The following is a 17,739-nucleotide window of genomic DNA, read 5'->3' as shown; positions in this document are numbered from 1 at the left end:
AACTTTATGGGAATGGGAAAACGGTTGGACAAATACCTCCCTGGTAAAATTCCAGTAGTACCTCTTGTATTACAAACGCAACAATTACCCTTGACGCGACCGTTATCCCAGGAGTCAAGATGAAGGTTCGCAACGTATGGCAGAATTTCCGCATTTCCACACGTGACCTACGAAAAACTAGCATTTGCAAAATTCAAGATGGCGGACGCATCGCGGGTACTGACTATTTCCAATGTAAACCTTCTATACAATGAAAGTACAGCGAGATGGCCGCCCAGATATCGCAGAGCCGTGTTTGAGTCGGTTTTGTGAAATTCTCGCTTTTCTTTTTCGGAAATATTCCCAATTTTACCTCTTCGGATGGAATTGCGTCATGGTCGTAATACTGATGCTTGACCATTTTTGTTGCCGTCTACTAGCAACACTGGATACTATTTTTTTTCAATCGAGAGCATCACCCGAGTCTCTTTCCCGAAACCTGGGAGATAGAGGTTTGCAATGTATGAGCCATTCTTTTCATACTCTTTAATATGTTATAAGTATATGACATTAAGTAAATGCAAGATAGCGGCTGCGCTCCGTAACTCGACAGTTTTGCGTTTTCCTTTTTCTCGTTACCAACATTGTAAAATTCGAAAAAAATATAAAAACTAGAAGGACGCCAAGATCTTCTAGTTTGAAGTTTGCCGATTTCTCAGGTAACTCTACGAGCTCGCATCGAGCAGGGTTATGAAAGGAATTTAAAAATAAACTTTCCATCCTCTTTCAAATGTCCTGAACTTTAACAGTTATAAAGATTTTGTTTTCAAAAAAGATTTGGATCCCTGATTGATTTGTGTGAAAGCTATGAAAAATTGCACTTTTTTAGATGAAATATCCCGGTGTTGCAAACTACGGAGCCAGTTGCTTTGTACGGTGCGGCTATAAATATCATGGAATAGTATTGCCATATGCAATTGTTTTTTCCGTTCACACAAATTTTGAACTTTTTCTTTAAAAATAAGAAAAGTAAAAAGAACATAATTTTTAAGCTCTTGCCATTGTTTCATGAGTATATCATGTACAAGAAAATTATCGGCGCTTATAAGTAGTACACGGTTGCAAACTAATTTTTGAATTGCCAAATAAATAAAAGATTTCATTTGATAACATGAAAAGTATATCACAATGTTCCACCACAATAATATTACTTTCTTTAGTAAATTTCAGTTTACACTAAACATTATTCTTAATGTGTATGTTAAATTTCATAACTCTATTCACTGTTACAAATGTTACTATTTTTTTTTTTTTATAAAAAACAAGCAAAGTGTAAGCACCTGCGGTGTATAGAATTTGTAGTAAAAATGTATCAAAGGTTAAAAGATTTTCAAGATAATAGGAAATAATTTCCCACTTGTATAAATAGGTTTATCCAAAATAACAAAGCGAAATATAAATTTTGCCATGTTATTTTGGATAAAAAGAAATCATTTTTTATCCAAATACATTTCCTATTTCTCTCCGTTTTATAAAAATTTCTAGTTTACAATATCTTAAAAAAAGTAATTGTTAATGTAAAATCGATTTTATTTCTTAAATATTGGAAGTTCTTGTTTATTGGTGTATTATTAATTTTAACTAGGCGGTTGTGAATGAGGTTTACTTAAGTAAAGTAATATTTTAAGTTTAACCTGAATGCTACTTTAAACTTTCTTACTGGTAACACTTGTGGCAAATCAATCGATGACAGCGACGGTTTTGTGCAGTTTGTGGGAGTGACGACATTTTGTCAATAAATTGCAAAATTGTTCTCAATTTAAGTATTTAATATTTAAATTTATATAGTGGTTAGTGTAACGGGCCATAAAGATGGCAGACAATGAACAAAAAGCGATGCAATTAATTGCAGAAGCGGAGAAAAAGTTAAATTCCTCAAAAAGTTTCCTCGGATCTCTTTTCGGGTGAGAACAATGATTGTCCATTCTTTGTTGATAACTTTAATTATCACTTTAATAGAGATTTATTATCCTAATTAAAATAACTTAATTACTTGAAAGTCATTTTATTCAGAACATTTTCTTATCTTAATTTTTACTGGTTACCATAAAACAGAAATTCATTTTTAATTTGATAACATTTTTTAATTTTCCTTAAAACTTCATTAACATAAATATATCGTAACATTGTCATTATGTAGGTCATTTGATATGCAAGTATTGTTCTCTTCCAATAAAAAATTTAGTACTGATGACCCAAATTATTCTACTAAGAGTATTTTTTTACTTCAATTTACTTTTGAAAAATTTAGTTTAAATTTATAGTAAAACTCTTAATATTATTTGTTCTAATGAAATAGAAAACATTTCTATGATAATGTATTACAGAATGACACATTTTTTTTAATATAATGAAACATTTTTTCGAATCTGTAATTTTTATGTGATGTAATGTATATACCATGGTTATATATCATTTCAAAGACTAAATTTGTTGTAGTTTAATTTAGTTTCCTTGCAAAATTACAGTCCTGCAGCCATTTTTTGTTAGTTTCTGCAGAAATTGACTATGTCAAGGCATATTTACCTAGTTGAAATGTTTAGTGTAAAAGTTACTCATGTTTCTTGATATCTTTCTTATGATATACATAATTGATTCTTATAAATTACAATATATATATATATATATATATATATATATATTAAAAAATGGTAAATTAATGAGTAAAATTCTAAGTAAACGGGTGAGTGAGACAGACAACTATACTTCCATTTGTAAGGGAGACCACAATTTACTCTGATAGTACATAGTATACTCATCAAATAATTTCTTATGATATTTTATATACCAAAGTTTTGATGGTGTATATCTTAACATGTACCATATTGAGATATATGAAGGTTTGATTGAAAGGACACCAAGATATAATTAGAACAGAAAGCTTGACCTTTGTCTACCTTCCCCATCTGAAGCTCAGGAGATGATCAGCACTTGCATATATCCTATAGTTACTAAAGCATAATATCTCATAAAAACCATTTGAGATATATATGCTTCAGGAATTTTGATATCTGGTCACTAGAGCTAATATGTTATAGGTTGTATATTGGTTATATACATGTAATTCAAACGTCCGTATTTTTATTAGCAATTTTATAACCATTCAATTTTTGAGTAGTGCAAATGTGTCGTTCAGATTTTGTCAAGAAAACTTTGACATTTTCAGCATTTAGGATAAGTGATAGTGTAGTAAGCATTGTTGAAGCCACATGCTCAGATATATACTGATGCATGTAAACCACCATAAATAGCTAACACTACCATAAATAGTACATTTTATAATAGGTAGATCAGTAGTTTAATATTGCAACAACATATGACACAAAAAAAAATTGTTATCTTTTACATTTAACTCTTTTTAATTTTTTTTGTAAGAACTTGAAATATTTGTTAACAAATAGCATATGCAGAGAATAACAGAAAAATGTGTGTCCTGGAAAAAAAAATAGATGTATACTGTATATTTTAGAATTAATAGGTTGAATATCCATTAAATATTAGTATTTTGTTTATATTTCAAGGTAAGGTTTAGTTATAAATATATTTCATTAATCTACACTATATTAGGATTTTTATTCAATCTTTTTGATTGTATATTCAATACTAAACTAGGAAAGAGAAGTAATGGAACCTCATAGATGCAATAATATTCATAAAACATTCAAAACATTTACAAAGTCAAAGTTAAAATAGCTTTATTACATAAGATCATTATAAAGTGTCAGCTTTAAATTAAGTCCACATTAGTTTGTGAGTGTCTCGTACTGAGATCAACTAACAAGAAACAGTAAAATTTGTATGTGAACATGTCATCATATCAGCTGATAGACACTAAATACAAAGAAATATGCTTCTCCCAAAGATTTAGATGATGGTGGTCTTGCACTGCCCTTTGTCAGGCGAGTTACCATAACCTTGACATAATCACATGAAATTATTTCCAATTATTAAAATATTTTGTTCACTCACAAGGACAGACAACCTAGTTTAGGTCATTGTAAAATGTTAAATGTAGATCTGTACACTGGACATAAAGCAGTGGGCTTGCTAAGGCTGTATGATAGTGACGATTGAGTCATTTATATAAACGTTGATTTAAAAACTTGAACTATGAAGTTTCCAACATTTTAATTGAATCGTTTTTCTTAAAAATGGGTGTTTTGTAATGAAAAAAATTTTCAGAGGATCATCAAAAGTGGAAGAAGCGGTGGACTGCTACCTGCGGGCCGCCAACCTTTTCAAGATGGCAAAGAAGTGGTCACAGGCTGGTCAGGCGTTCTGCAATGCGGCGCAATTGCATCTCAAGGCGGGCGTTCGCCACGACGCTGCTACTAACTTCGTAGACGCTTCCAACTGCTACAAGAAATGCGATCCTAATGGTAAAATGAATTACATCATTAATACTATTTATAATATGACAAATAACAATTGTAACCAAATGATTAATAGGTTTTCAAATGGTTCGAAAACCAAAATCAAAGATTCAATATTCAGATGGTATCATACTTTTTGGGAGGCCTGTACTTTTTACCTTAACCCATTCGTCCCGGATGGTACATATGTGTACCACAAATGTGTGAAAACCCCTGGAACCCAAAATGATCGCTCGTTTTCATTGGAAATTGTACCAGGCCATTGTTTATGCGTTTGGCTTTGAGTTTATGTACAAAAATCGCACGCTGTCTGCATGACTCTAGCTAGTCTAGCGCTAATTTCCATTGTCTGCACGTGGTTTTCGTGTATAAATTTTTTGATAAATTTTTTGTTTTAGTATTTCGGGACGAAAGGGTTAAAGGTTACTTTGCAGACAATTATTGAATAACTATTTATTGACAAAATATCTGTGTAAACAGGGTTCATAAGATTGGAAATAGATGTAAAAACCTTAAAGCTTTTTGCCAACAAATGGGCTATTTACTCACCATTTCAAAGATTTTTACACCAATTACCCTGCCACTGTTGTCGTCGTTTTCGATCACTATAAGCAACTTGTTCCTAAGCAATAGAAATCATAAAATTCAATACACATATTCTGTTTTGATATAAACATTTTCAATAAAAATAATTTTTGTAATAAGAATGTGTAACACTATTTTCATACCTTTTAAAAACATATGTAATTGGAATAAAATAAAATTCATAAATAGTTTCAGTGAACTGACCATAAACTCTCAGATAGAGAGAAACCATAATTGCCATGCTTGGCAGATGAGTTGTTTTAGAGAAACTTATGTTCCGTTATTTAAGAAAGAATGTGTTAAGAAACTTCAAACTGTAGCAGTTCAAACGATAATTCTTTAGGGTCTTTGAGTGATAAAGTAGGTAAACAATAATAAATAATTATTCAATACATCTACCTATCTGTAAATATACAAAAATGTGAGTACACTTTCCTCTATTTTTCTTCACAATATCTCACATTCCTCTGGCTTACTAGTCTTCTTCTATACTTCACCTTTCTTCCTTCTGTGCTCCCAAAATATCACAGCAGGTTTCCTTTTATGTCACAATACAATTTAATTCCTGTCTTTGATTATATACCTGCTATTTCTCTATCTAAATACATTCTTATACAATTTTTATAATTTTTTATAGTATAAGCAAGGTTAGTTATAACAAATGTATTCAATTAGTACTTATAGTGTCGTAAAATCACTTTGGATATAATAATTTATTGAAAGTGTGAGCCATGATTCCTACAAAACTAAATATGTTTGTAAGAGCTTAGAGATAGTGGTATACACTGTCATATATAAAATTATATGATAATATATTTATGCAATTTCATTCCGAAGAATTTCCCCAAGTTTAGTAATTGGTTTCACTGTTAGGTCTTCATTGGCAATTCTGTTTCGCTTCATTTTATCTTAAACATCAACTCTATCATACAGTCAGAGAAGCCTTACAATAATTATACTGTATTACATAGTCTTTTTTGCAATGAAGTGTATCTCTTTTGCAATTATTAATGTAGAAACTATAAACAAAAGTAGAAAGTAGGTTATTTAAAAATAACCTTTGTAAATATTGTTGAAGAGTATAATAGATTGCAATTGGGGCCTTTGGAGTGGTGACCATGAACCAACAAATTGACCTTCAAAGTGGACAAATGACCTTGTTAAGGACAGGTGTACTTGTAAAGAATGTGAAGATACCGGTTGTAGATTGCTTTTTAATAATCCTATTGGAAATCTATGGCATGCCCATGTCCATCAATGGACATCTTACAGTTAAAATGATGTCTATGATAACAGTACATAGCTTGTTTTTCGATTTTGTCTCCCAGTCTGTATTAATATATAAGCTTCTCTCATATCTCTTTCTGTCCTAATAATGGTTGAGGACATCAAGTCACTTTTCTTATTGTTTTACTTTTTTTATTTAGTCAGTCTTGTATTCTCACTCTGTTATTTTACTTGATGATTAGCTTTTAACATTCAGGGTGATGTTAAGATTAAGTTTTTATGTAGATCATACTTGCTTTGAGTATTTGTGACAATCAATTTAGATCGGCTTCGGATTGACTAACCCTAAGACATTAAGATATATTTATTATTACACAATTATGATTATTTACATTTATTTACCTATCGGGTACACAAAGGGAACAATGCAGGAATACTCCAATTTGATAGAAACATAGATTGAGCTCCCTGATTCATCACACACATTCATCTTAATGCTAAGAATGTGCTGAATCTGCTCTGATGACACAACAAACTCAAAAGGGTTTTTTTGTCACTTAGTTGTCAATTTTTACTTCCTCTGTTTTTTAAGGGCCCCATTCTCATCTTTTTTTCTTCTCAATGTTATTTATTCATTCATCTTTTATTTTTCACAAATCCTTTTCTTCATTTAGTTTTTTACTAATCCTATCATTCATCACCCCACTTTCGTCGCCTTCCCACCAGAATACTACAGTTTTACATTTTGTTCAGTTTTGCTGTATTTTTATTTCTTTATTCTTACATTTACATTCCTTTATAATTAAATTTTTACTTTCATATTTTCACATTACATTTATCACAGATTTAAGTATTTATTTTGACTAGTCTTATGCAATTTTTTTCTTACTAGTTTCTTTTAATGGTCTCTCTTATGACCCTTCTGCGGTACCCTAGAAAGGTCCTCCGACTCTCCTAGTAAGTGATGATGTTCCTCACTTACTGATTTTAAATAATGTTAAGCTATGTTCACTATATCAATACACATCCTGATTGTGATCTCATCTGCTAATTGAGTTGATTTAATTAAGGCCTCTTAGGAATTTCACACTCATATGGAAAAAAAATTAAAATGTTTGTATAGGGGGAGTATTATTTATAGGTGTTAAAGCATTGATGAGGTGAATGTAAAGCCTATTTGCTAGAAAATGAACTACACTTTTTCCTCTTCGTGGCTTTTATATCCATTTCCAATCATGCTGTATAAAGCGATCACTCTGAAATATGTTATAACTTTTTATATTGCAATGTGATAGGCAAATAATTTCTGGCGATAGCCTGCAGCTACAGATAGTAAATCCTAATTAATTTAAATAAGGAGTGATACGAATTTTGAAAACGTTTTCTCTTATATATATATATATATGTGTGTGTATATATTTATATATATGTATGTATGTGTGTGTATACATATATGATCCCGATTTAGGCTATGTGCAGTTGTATTCCAGTTAAGTCGATGACGTTCGTAAGAAGAGGAACTGTACCCGTGTCACCTACACGTGTAGTGTAGTGTTGCGTGGAATACTTGGTGGTCAGGAAAGACGCGGGCTGACCCTGACTACCCTGGTTTGAACTCAGTCGCCGGTGTCGTGAGTTTGAGAGCGATGAGTGTGTGGTGCATCACCCCATACGAGAGGGGGGGGGGGAGGGTTTGATGTGGGTCAAAAGACGTTACGTTACGTAAATAAAAATTGACTTTAGTTTTGACGATAAGTGTTAGGTCATTGACCATTATTAATACTAAATCTGGTTCTAGAGTAATAAAATGAATTTTACGTGTAAATTATACGGAACCCAAATATTATTTTATTTGAGCCACAGTCTAAGATTCCGTCCAACTATGTCGCATTTTCACAATGCGCGGTCCAGACTTGGAAATATGCCAACGTGAATTTCATTCGCTTGATGCGTCTTTTTATTTGTAACTTACATTTGTGGTTGTTACAAAACTAACTTAAATCGGACATATCGGTCTTGCGCCAGACGGTGTTTTGGGCCAAAAGGTTCTAGCTACCTCGAGAGGGGGTATAAAGTACGTAGGTAAGCCCCCCCCCCCTAGATAGGTAAACCGACGATATAGTCAAGGTCACGGGAAATCGGTGGACAAGATGTAAGGATTCACGACATCCGTACACGGTTGAAATCCCTTCCACCAGCTCTAAGCGTTTCGCTACTATCTTCATATTGTGAAGAACCTACCAACCTCGTTTCAAGCCAACTATAACATAGGAGTCTTCAACATAAGACTACACATGTTTCTTCTATACATGTATGTAACTACAATGTTACTTCATTGCATATCATCGGGCGAAACATTCGTCTATAAATGATGAAAAAAAGCGGCCTGCAAAAGACCGGAGGCCTCAGCCTTGCAATGAATATCAGGATGATTATGGTGATGACATAATTCATTTATTTACAAAAAAAAAAAACACTTTGTGTAATGTATACAATAATACACGGTTTACAAACATTTTTTCGTGTAATTTTTTTAATGGTCCTGTTTTAGTGTGACCGCTCTTAACTACATTTTTAATTTTATTTTCAGTTCGATTTTTCTAATCACTCTTCTTCCATTCTTCACATTTTCTCTCCTTGTCTAACAACTTATTCACTCTACATTCACACCTCGCTGCTTTTTCACTACATTCTTTTGATATATCACAGTACAGTTACAATTTTGATTTAGATAATATTTTAAGTTTTCACAATTTTGTTCTATTTCAGGACTATTAAACTTTTGTTTTATATATATATATATATATATATATATATATATATATATATATATATATATATATATATACCTTTTAAATATATATCTTAATAATGATAATATATTTTTATCTCTATATCTTAATAATAATATATATCTTTTAAATTACAATAAGCTAGGGTCGCGGGAAATCGCTGGATGCTGGTAGTTCATGATCGGTAATCGTATCGATCTATGGGGGAGGCCTAAGTCATGCAGTGGGCATCTATAGGCTGAAAAAATAATTAAGAATTTGTTATTTTGTCCTTATTCTTACCTCCAAGTCTCATATTATAAATTATACGAAAGACTTCGTATAATAATTGAAGGTCAGTAAATGCGATAAGAGTAACCATATTGGCGAAATCTATACACCTCTCTCTCTGAATTATTCATTACGTGCCAAATTTATTCAGTAGATTCGTGAATTGAAATTCTATAAGTATTGTAACATCCAATAGAATAGGATATATTATGAATGTTTCACGTTTCGTCACAATTCAATCATCGATCATTCAAATATTTATAAAATGCTTTGATAATAAATAAAATTTTAGAAATTGATTTATATAATCTGTAATCGCTGTAAGTTTTTAAAAAGATTGCACTTCCTTGCTTGCACTTTCTTGACCTCTAAAATAAACTATTGTGTAGTATTTGTTATTTGTTCGTATATATGTAATACCTTTTCCACATCAATATATATATATATATATATATATATATATATATATATATATATATAATTATATACGAGTGTTTTGTATATATATAGATTTGTAACCAATCTCTGTACACCCTGTCCTCTTCTTCATGTCTCTTATCTCCACCTAAAGGTTGTCTGGTCTACCAGAGATCTCTAGATCGCAACGAGCGATAATATCGCCTCATGTACCTTTATATTTTTTTAGTTAGATGGTGTACAGTAACGTGTAAATAATAAAATAAAGAATAACAAGTTAATTCGTACTATCGGGGCTGATGTCAGCGATTTAAAGATTTAGTATTACACCTTTTCATATCTTATCTTTAAACATGATATCATCGCAGCGTAATGTTACATCTACAGTCTTGTTCTAAGATAACGATTTATGTTACATCACGAAGGGGCAATGAAATCGCTCATCTTTTCACTTCATTAGCGATATCGTACAAGATTGTAAACATGGAAAATATGTTTTTTTATGAACAACTCATTAGTATAAACAGAGTGCATCTACTGAATTTTAGCGGTTGAAATTTTTCTCAACGTAGACCTTACATATAAGTTGTGCTTAGAAACATTTGAGATGATCATAAGAGAATGTGCAATTAAAAATGCCGGCGCATTTTTCTTCGTTTATGGCCAAATCTTTTATCACACAGGCCGTTCGATTGTGGAATGATTTACTACTGAATATAAGACGTGCTAACCCACTACGTATTTTTAAGAAAACTCTTAAGAACTGCTAGATCTGTGATTATTTATCTGTTAATTAATTTCTTTTTCTTCCTCTATTTCTTTATTCTTTCTTAGGCTAATGAAATCCAAAACAGTTTGATGTTTTAATTCTTTTTTTTTATATATATAGTTGTAATGGAATAGGCGTTTGTCTTCCATCTCACCTGATGGAAAGTGTAGATGAAGACGAAGGTAGTACACGCCCATTCAAAAGAAACCTGATCACTCTACTCTTAAAGGCTCCAGAGTTAAAGTCATCAGGAAAAATAGACCCAGGCAGATCGTTCAAAATCTTGGCGACTATCACTAAAAATGTTTAGTTAGACTTTTGAGTATATCAACAACGTATGGATAAAACTTTTGCCTGCGCCTAGTCCGATAAAGGAATGGAGATGGCTCAATCAGTTCGAAAAGAGCCTTCGATCACTCTCTAAAGTGTATCCTATAAAAAACCGATAAGCTGGCAAATCGACGATGATGCTCAAGTTCAATTATTATTGTATTATATTTATAATATATACTTTATTTATTATAAGTATATAAGTTATATACATATGTATGTATCTTTTGTACACGTTAAGTAAGAAAAGGACCAATATTTAGCCACTTTCGCACATGGTTGGCGGGCGTTGCACTTTGTTGCACGACTACTACTGCATGTGCGGAAGTGGCTAAATATTGATCCTTTTCTTACTTAGGATGGACTTCCGCAAGGTAACGCCTTGATTCCATTAAATATTGTACACGTTAACTACCTATTATTTATACTTTTACCTTTTTTATACTATGGTTGTCTGTAAGAGATTGTCTTGTTTGATAAGAAACTTTATGAACGTGTACAATAAAGAATATTAAATAAATAAATAAATAAACACTATAATAATAAACTCAATGTTCATGTTTCTGTTACAGAGGCCGTATCTTGTCTTTTGAAAGCCATCGAGATATACACGGACATGGGACGATTTACGGTAGCTGCAAAACAGCATCAGGTAACACCCATTTAGTCTAGATTTTACCAAGATTTAGATTTAGAGCTCTAAGCCTAGTTTAGTTTACCTGAAGCGTCGTACCATTGTATACCATATCCAAAAATGAATGGTCACAGAAATAATAAATATCGTAATCGAAAACTCGTGAGCTGTCCTTAATATGTTAAAATTATATTTATATATAAACTTCGTACTACCAGAAGTAACTGTCTCAGGCCTGTCCCATTCCTATAGAAAAAAATGTAACGTATATCATAGTAATTACTTTGTATAGTGTTATTAGATATAGGTTAAAAAGCTTTAAGGTTTTTTTTTTAAATGGAATATCAGCTGTATATTCACACTTTTACGGCTTTCACAGTTGTAACCAATTACCCTATATAACACGTTCTACTTAGTTTTGGATTCTATATCTTCCATTCAACTATCAACACTCAATAAAAATACCCTGAAGTTTACATGATTAAAATCAATACATTTATTTGTAGAATTCGAAATGGAAACCAATTATATAATTGGTTTAAGATTAAGATATTATATATAAAGATTAAGATATATTTATCTTAATCTTTTCTATACAAATAAAAATCATTTGGTATTTAAATAAATTCACCGCGAATAAAACCTTTGTGACAAACAAAGTCTATTTTTGGAAATATAAAATAATTTTCATTCTATTTCATTTTTGACTTGCAATGCTATCGAGAGTGTTGGAAAATTCTGAGGGTGCGATGGTTGAGGGCGCTGTAGGCGGCTTATCCTAAATTATCCTTTAAGTTAAGAAAGCTCGGGGGCTCCCGGTGGAGCTTCAGCTCAGGCCACTACATAATTACTATGCTCTCGGAACCCCTACAAACTGTGACGGTTGCTATTACCTGTCCAATGTTACTATTGTTTCGGAAACCGTTAGCGCTGGAAGAAGAAGTAGCGGAAGAGACATTCTGAAGATGCAATGGTTGAGGGCGCTGCAGGCGCTTATCCAAAAATATCCTTTAAAGTAGGGAAGCTCGAGGGCTCCCTTGGAACTTCAGCTCAGGTCATTACATAATTACTATGTTCTCGAAACACCTACAAGCTTTGACGGTTGCTTAGTACCTGGCCAATGTTACTATCACTTCATACAAAAGAGGTGGCGGAAGAAATATTCTCTTACTGTGATACCTTGAGCTTTTTCACATATAACCAATCATTACTTAATAATGTAACAAGTATCATTGTTTGTTCTAGAACATTGCGGAGCTATACGAGACGGAGTGCGTGGACCTGGCGCGAGCGATGCAGCACTACGAGCAGGCGGCAGACTACTTCCGCGGGGAGGAGTCAACTTCCTCCGCCAACAAGTGCATGCTCAAGCTGGCGCAGTACGCCGCGCAGCTCGAGCACTACGACAAGGCCATACAGATCTACGAACAGGTGGGTGAACATGAGCACATGGAAGGCATAGGCCTCACTCAAAGATCTATCACAGATACTGGTGTACAACCTGAGGATGGTAATATGGAGTAGGGGTGAGGAAGTGGTCGCATGAAACGTAATCTTAAAAACTGGACATTATCAGGGCATCAAAAAAAAACACCAATTATTTAAGAACCTAAGATTTAGGTTAAGAAGTATTTTAAGAGTTTTATTAAACACAGACATGCAGAAACACAAGCAAAAAAGATAGGAGATATTAAACATTAATGTAAAAACAAATGCTAGATTGCCTTATTGTCTGTGGAATATAAAAAATAAAACTATGTCATCGGTCCTAGTGGGGGACCTGCCCACGCCGTCAACTAGTTGGTGGTCGCCACTTAAGAACCTTTCGGCCTAGAAGGCCATCTATACACAGTCTAATGAAACTAAAGTCAAAATTTGGATAATATGTAATACAAATAGCGCTATTATATATAGTAGTGTGTAGTGTCAGACTTTACATACTTTATAGCTCCACAAAAATCTTATCTACAAAATGATACTCAAACCTATATGGATGTACGGGATCCAACTCTGAAGAAGCGCTTGTAACTCCAACATAACCATAATACAAAGGCTACAAATTGGCATACTGCGTACCACAACAAACGCTCCATGGTTCCTCACGAACTCTGATCCACGAAGCTCTGGAGATCAAAACAGTAAAGGAGAAGATCCAGCAGTCATCTACTAATTATAAAAATCGGCTAGACAAACATAATCCAGTACAAGAAACGTCTTAAACGCCATGACATCCAGGGACTAGACGCTCGATGGTGAACTAGGAGTGTCTCCTGCCGAGGAGACCCCTTCCAAGGCTATAACCTCTCAACAAATTCGCTTATAGTCCTGGGACTGATCGCAGATGAAATAAAGAACACAAACAAAAATCTTATTCATGTGTAGGAATATTAAGATAGCTGCGATGACCGGTCTAGAGCTGCCCGTATCCAGCGACTGCCAGATACCTCAACTATGACGTCGGTCCACCTAGGGGTGCCTACCCGTACTGCGTCTACCTGCTCGTGGTTGCCACTCGAGAACCTTTCGACTCGCCTACTGCCACTTAAGACCAGAAATTCTCCATTGCTCTCTGGGTGACTTTTTAACATTAGTTGTTTTGTGTGTGTAGATCGCGAAGTCGTCGCTTGACAACAGCCTGCTGAAGTACAGCGCGAAGGAGTACATGTTCCGTGCGGCCCTGTGCCACCTGTGCGTGGACCTGCTCAACGCGCAGCACGCCCTCGACAAGTACTGCGGCCTCTACCCAGCCTTCGCTGACACGCGCGAGTGCAAACTTCTCAAGGTATCTACTCTACTATCGTCTCAGACACTCTTGATTACCTACGTGAAATTCGCAACTCAACGTGTTCACTACCAAAATCAGAACTTAAAAAAAATCGATGACATAAAAGTTCTTGTCCTAAAGAATGAAGGAGGAACAGAAGGCTCCAAAAAAGTGATCATTACAAAAATTACCTCAGTGAACTGGTATAACCGAGAAGGATGCTACACTCCAGGGCTTCCCTAGACATAGAAATGAAGGACACCAATATGCTCTTCTTTCGAATTGAATAAATGTTATATATGGAGGGGTAATACTCCTATAGACGTTTACAAAAGATGCCAATCGTGACGTCACAAATTGCCAAACATTAACTATGCGTGTGGCATTCGCACCAATGAGTCCAATGATAGACAAATTCAAAAAGATTTTAAACCATTACGGTGTAGCTTTCTTATAATTATTACTATTATTCTTTATCAATTAAGAGCTTTAATCTAAATTTTTTAATTAAGTCACTGCACCGAAAATCAATTGATTGTCTGTTCGCTTCTATGTGCTGGAAGTCAGTAGACTAACCATATGCTTCACTCAGTTGAGATATATTAGGGGAACCGAAAAGTAATGTCACTTTCTTAAGTTAAATTCACACAACTACATTTTTAACATGTTTTTATTACCAATCAACAATATATTCACATTCGTTATCAACAATCTTTTGTCATCTAGTATACAAATTTCCAATGCCGGAGTGGTAAAAATCAATCGGTTTTTCTGGAAAATATATCGACAGAAACTACTACTTTCTAGTCACCCTAACATTGTTTCTATAGATATTAACACATTTTAAAAACTAAGACCATGTTTAGGATATCATTTTAGAAATATAGCCTATCTTAATCAATTTTTTGGGTCATGCCATTAAATGTCATTGTGAGTGCATTATTTATCTCTTCAGTTTTAAATTTTCTGCTTAAAGGTTTTTTACACTTCTGAAAGATTTGTTTTGTCATAGATTATTTATTACATTTTTTATTCTTACATGCATGTACCAAATAACAACCAAGATATACATGGAAACCTTTAGTCTTACTATATGTTTACATATTTATAGAATAGGTTATCAAATTTGTATGCAGTTGGTTAATGAAAAATAAAATACTTTCATAATGGTATTATTTTTATAGGAACTTATCGAGCACCTGGAAGATCAAAACGTGGACGCCTTCACCGAAGCCGTGAAGACATACGACAGCATATCCCGCCTGGACCAGTGGTACACGAGCATGCTTGTCCGTATCAAGAAACAGATCAACGACAACCCAGACTTGCGTTGAATGAACGCATTCGAACGCGTCGCTACCGCCGCGTGAACGCGCCTTTAGGCCATTGTTTAATCTGTAGCGCTTCGTTATCTGTTCCCGCGTTTAACAATTCATTTTCACGCAGTCGCCGTTTGTATGCGAGGGTCATGTAAAAATATCCACATTAACAAACAATATTTACAATCTTTAAATAATAGACAATTTTATCGCAAAGTTCATTCGCGTTAATATAATAAACATTGTCCGTTGACCTATTCGAGACAATTAAACTTGAAAAGACAACAAGACTTCCAGAAATACATTTGTTATTGTTTACAAATTATTTAAAAAATAATTATATTGTAACTGTTCAGTTTAAAATCCACTACAGCGGAAGCGTACATTATGGGAATTTAAAGGAAAAATGTACAGACTTAAAAATCAGAAGTTTGTTTCTTTTTAAAAGAATAAAAAATGTCATTATAAAGGTTAATTTGATTTCAGTTTTTATCTAATTGGTATATTCAGAGATCTATTACATGATGTATACAAGTGGTATAATGAATTGTTTTTAACCATATACAACTGCCAGGTTCGTAATATTGATTCTATCGAGAAGAACCAGGTAAGAATCTCGTTTAAATGCCAATTCTACAACTTTCTCATTTTGTAAATGAAAATTAGGATAATACTAATCCAACGAATATTACTCTTCTATAAAATGTTTATTGCATATTAAAACATGTTTTAATTGGTTATAACTTTTATCGTTGAAAAGTATGCAGTCTGGTCACTGTGAATTTCACTTTCTAATAAGAAACCATTAGATTGGTTTATTAAATAGGCCGGCGGACAATGATTATCTATTGCATTCATAACGCAAACGAACTAGCTATAAATTGTCTGTTTGTAAATTTTCATTATAAATCACTTTAGAAAAGAAATTGTTATCGTTGAATAAAAATAATACAATACTTGAATTTACGTGTATTAGCGCGTATATATAAGCAATATATAGAATATAGTTGAATCATCCGATTTGTTATCTGTGAATTAGTTTTAGTTGTCACAAAGCAAGTGTTGCAATCAAATAAATAATACGACATGAATAGTTGATTTGTTTAATCCTAGCACAATGGAGAGATAATCTCATAGATTGAGATATTTTTTCTTTTCGCTCGCATACATTTATATAATTTTCCTTTAAATTATTTTAATTATTAATTTACGAATGTAAATTAATTTTGACATTTAGTTTTTTTTAAGTGCAACACAATTCCATTTTTGAAAAATTATCTTCAGTTTTGGCGCCATTTTTGATAATTATAGGTTAGCATTTGGAATGTAAACGCGGAACGGGCCGGGGAATCGATGCTAGAGCTGATTTATTTAGCAGGTCAACTAATCAGAATATTCATTGCCTACTCATTATTCATATAAACGCGGTCATTTGTCCGTTACACGAGGCGGCCATTTTTTTTTTCATGGACAACGAAATTAAGTTTATAATTTTTAGTATAAATAACAATGGAGATCGAATATTCGGATACGTATATATATATATATATATATATATATATATATATATTCCTTCAATAATTATGCAGCTAGCATTTAATAATTTACAAAAATAATTAAAAAAAAAAAGTTCACTCGAATTTTGCATCTTGGGGTTTTTCAATAAAAAAATGTCTTCCATATTTTTTTCTGATTGTGTAAGTCTGCTTTTCTAGTATCTTACAGGCATTATTTTTAAAATAAAATAAAATATTCTGAAAATAATAAATATTACAATGTTTGAAAAATGTTGTTTGCAGGTCACATTAGAAATATATCTTGAGAAGGTTTATCTCCAGCTGTGGCTATGACTAAAATGAATGCTACATATTTTTTAAATTATTTCTTTACGTGTTCATTTTTATAATTTGATTATGAAATATTATGGTGATTCATATAAATATTGTTTCTTATATCCGATCTCCGCTGATGATAGAGGAATTGATGTTTAAAATTAATTGTTACATTATTTAATTTTTTATATTAAATAATATTGCTTATTGAAATATTCTAAAGGGGCCGGCTTATGTATCGGACATATTACAGCTCTATTTAGTATTTGATATTTACATAAGTACATTATTAGATGTTAAACGAAAATTTTTCTAAATCTTGTACAATAAGCACCCTATACATTATGTATTGCTTTGTACACAAATTACTAGCAATCGCCTGTAGGTA

The 17,739-nt window shown here is 32.8% G+C and overlaps 1 protein-coding gene across 1 annotated transcript; it reads left to right on the top strand.

The window, feature by feature from the left end:
• The first annotated feature begins 1,737 nt into the window (after positions 1–1,737).
• On the top strand, positions 1,738–17,227 carry alphaSnap (Alpha-soluble NSF attachment protein). Its single transcript, XM_068763462.1, has 6 exons — positions 1,738–1,943; positions 4,222–4,418; positions 11,375–11,454; positions 12,682–12,867; positions 14,045–14,218; positions 15,385–17,227. The coding sequence occupies exons 1-6, from the start codon at positions 1,852–1,854 to the stop codon at positions 15,532–15,534; spliced, it is 879 nt and encodes a 292-aa protein (XP_068619563.1). The 5' UTR covers positions 1,738–1,851; the 3' UTR covers positions 15,535–17,227.
• The last annotated feature ends 512 nt before the right edge of the window (positions 17,228–17,739 follow it).

The sequence above is a fragment of the Battus philenor genome, unplaced genomic scaffold (assembly GCF_028537555.1).
Source record: "Battus philenor isolate CCGP_79_NKW_IND1 unplaced genomic scaffold, ilBatPhil1.0.hap1 SCAF_18, whole genome shotgun sequence".
Taxonomy (NCBI): domain Eukaryota; kingdom Metazoa; phylum Arthropoda; class Insecta; order Lepidoptera; family Papilionidae; genus Battus; species Battus philenor.
Note: the sequence above shows the minus strand (reverse complement) of the source record. Positions and strands in the feature narration are given on the sequence as shown.

Bases quoted from the DNA above. Each gene is read 5' to 3' on its own strand.
- alphaSnap (XM_068763462.1), top strand. From the start codon at position 1,852: ATGGCAGACAATGAACAAAAAGCGATGCAATTAATTGCAGAAGCGGAG. The intron at 4,419-11,374 runs GTAAAATGAATT...TTTCTGTTACAG, and splicing joins CAAGAAATGCGATCCTAATG to AGGCCGTATCTTGTCTTTTG. The intron at 14,219-15,384 runs GTATCTACTCTA...TTATTTTTATAG, and splicing joins GCGAGTGCAAACTTCTCAAG to GAACTTATCGAGCACCTGGA.